General features: G+C 34.5%; 1 protein-coding gene across 2 annotated transcripts in view; it reads right to left on the bottom strand.

Moving 5' to 3' along the window:
- LOC113818953 (FK506-binding protein 15) overlaps positions 1-2,500 on the bottom strand; it is a 33,531-nt gene that overhangs the window by 25,598 nt on the left and 5,433 nt on the right. For both annotated transcript variants that reach the window (XM_070116948.1, XM_070116949.1), the window contains exon 2: positions 1,581-1,793. In XM_070116948.1, coding sequence (XP_069973049.1) covers positions 1,581-1,793 — 213 coding nt within the window. The remainder of the gene's footprint in view (positions 1-1,580; positions 1,794-2,500) is intronic.

Below are 2,500 nucleotides of genomic sequence, written 5' to 3'. Positions count from 1 at the left end.
ACCATATAGCGACGGCTCCACAATGACATGAAATTTTCCCACTGCATCACTCACAAGAAACCGATTGTCACCCTTAAGTAGAGTCAAAATAGGGTTGCTTTTTGCAAGAAATATCTTCCGTAGGACGAGGACAAGTGGAAACGAGTGTTATGGAGCGATGATGAGTGTAACTGGAAACAGAGATGGCTAAGTTTATCACCACCCTAAAAGTGATCTGTGTGACCCGAGATTCATCTAAGGGACTGAAATATCCAGATATATTGATGGTGTGGGGTGCCTTTGGTTACCATGGAATGGGGACATTGGTAATACTATCAAGGAATGTTTTGATGAATGCACACAGATATTTGGAGCTACTGAGTGATATTTTGGAAGATTACTTTGAGTGGTGCCAAACAGATGTGTTTATGCAGGATGGTGTACAATCCTATTAAATACTTGTTGGCACGTATGAAAAACAGATTACGTGAACATGATACCTCATCAGTCCCCAAGCTTGAGGCAGCCATCACAACACACCGGCCAAAAACAGCAACAGAACTCAGGCAAAATGCTAGGCGATTCACGAAAAAAAGCACATAGCAATTCTGCTCACTGTCACTGCCCAGAGGTAATTGAGTGATATCTGAAACCACCAATGTGGAGTCAGATGAGTAATCTATCAGCTGACTGGACATCAAGATTATAGATCAATTTGCATGATATTAGAGGGGTATTACTGAAAAATGTCAAAAATCTTGTCGCGGTCCCTCTCGCGCCAAGATTTCTAACGTGCACTATGTGTGTGTGTGTGTGTGTGTGTGTGTGTGTGTGTGTGTGTGTGTGTGTGTGTGTGTGTGTGTGTGTGTGTGTGTGTGTGTGTGTGTGTGTGTGTGTGTGTGTGTGTGTGTGTGTGTGTGTGTGTGTGTGTGTGTGTGTGTGTGTGTGTGTGTGTGTGTGTGTGTGTGTGTGTGTGTGTGTGTGTGTGTGTATTCATACATCCTATGTTGTTGCTACATTTATGTACTTATTAGAACTTAAACAATAAAACAAACATAGTAGGTGTCCTTCTTTGAGGATAGCAGTGAAAATTGCCCCCCCTCTATAAAGGCCACTGTCTATCTTTTTATACATATAATCTTGTCTATCTCCATATTCTTTGAATATGTAAACAGATATGTAGATATATAGTTAGACAGATATATAAACAGGTAGATAAGTATTTAACTTCACATCTTGCAGAAGATCTAAATATTTTTTCTCCTCTTTGTAATAGGTGAAAATATGTATATATATATATATATATATATATATATATATATATATATATATATATATATATACATATATATATAGATATATATATATATATATATATATATATATATATATATATATATATATATATACATATATATATATACATATATATATATATATATATACATATATATATATATATATAAATATATATATATATATATATATATATATATATATAATAAAATACACACACAACTTCAGGAAAGAAAATAAAGAAAGTTGAAAAAAAGAAAGAAAGAAAGAGAGAGAAAAAAAAAAAAAAATGATGAAGCACTTACTACAAATATGCATGGACTGGGGTAGCAACCAACACTGCAGGAGCTTGTGTTTTGGACTGCTGTGGGCCTGGTGAAGGGGAGTTATTCTTTCCACTTCCGCTTCCACTACTTGCTGAGTCACTCCTCTCTGGTCGAGGCTGCTTAGGAGCAACATACTTCAAGTTGGAGGACTTGCTTGTTGTGCTGCTACCAAATAATGATGATAATCTTGAGCTGAAAGTAAAATACAGACACTGTTCATATTTCTTTTAATGTTTGTGAATGCTCTAAATCCTTTAATTGTTGAAAATCAAGATTCTATTTTCATTGTTCACTAAACTGCCAAACCACTGAAGCCTAAACCATTAAAAAGATAAACTGTTTTTAATATCATATATACATATTAATCTTTAAGAAAATAAGAAAAATTAAATAAAATAGCATATCTTTTGAATTCTTTGGGTAACTATAAACATCAAAGCTAAAGGACAGGAGTTCACAAACTGGGTGCCACAAAATTCCAAAATAAAATAAATTTCTGATGAAGAGGCACTAGCCTGTAATGGTAAGTTTGTGTGTGGTGGGTTAGAGAACATGGTGCTGCAGAGAGAATATGTAAGTTAGGGTGCTATGACAGAACTAATGCTATAAAACAATACTGAAGAGTTATAGCCTTTTCAAGTAAATGTAAACACTTGACTCACAAGAATCATTGCTCCCTCTCATATAACTTCACACTTATTCAACTACTAACATGTCAAGCACACATGACACCTGGCACCATACTATAGGTGACAAAATTACATCAGAATCCTGAAGATTTATGATAGTAATTTTTATTTTTTTGTGGAATGGTACTTGGAGAAAATTATCCATTTCAATGAATGAGATAATCTTTTTCAATTAAAAGCCTCTGTGGTTGCCTATTTTTCTACATGATA

Source organism: Penaeus vannamei, chromosome 39 (assembly GCF_042767895.1).
Source record: "Penaeus vannamei isolate JL-2024 chromosome 39, ASM4276789v1, whole genome shotgun sequence".
NCBI classification, from domain to species: domain Eukaryota; kingdom Metazoa; phylum Arthropoda; class Malacostraca; order Decapoda; family Penaeidae; genus Penaeus; species Penaeus vannamei.
Note: the sequence above shows the minus strand (reverse complement) of the source record. Positions and strands in the feature narration are given on the sequence as shown.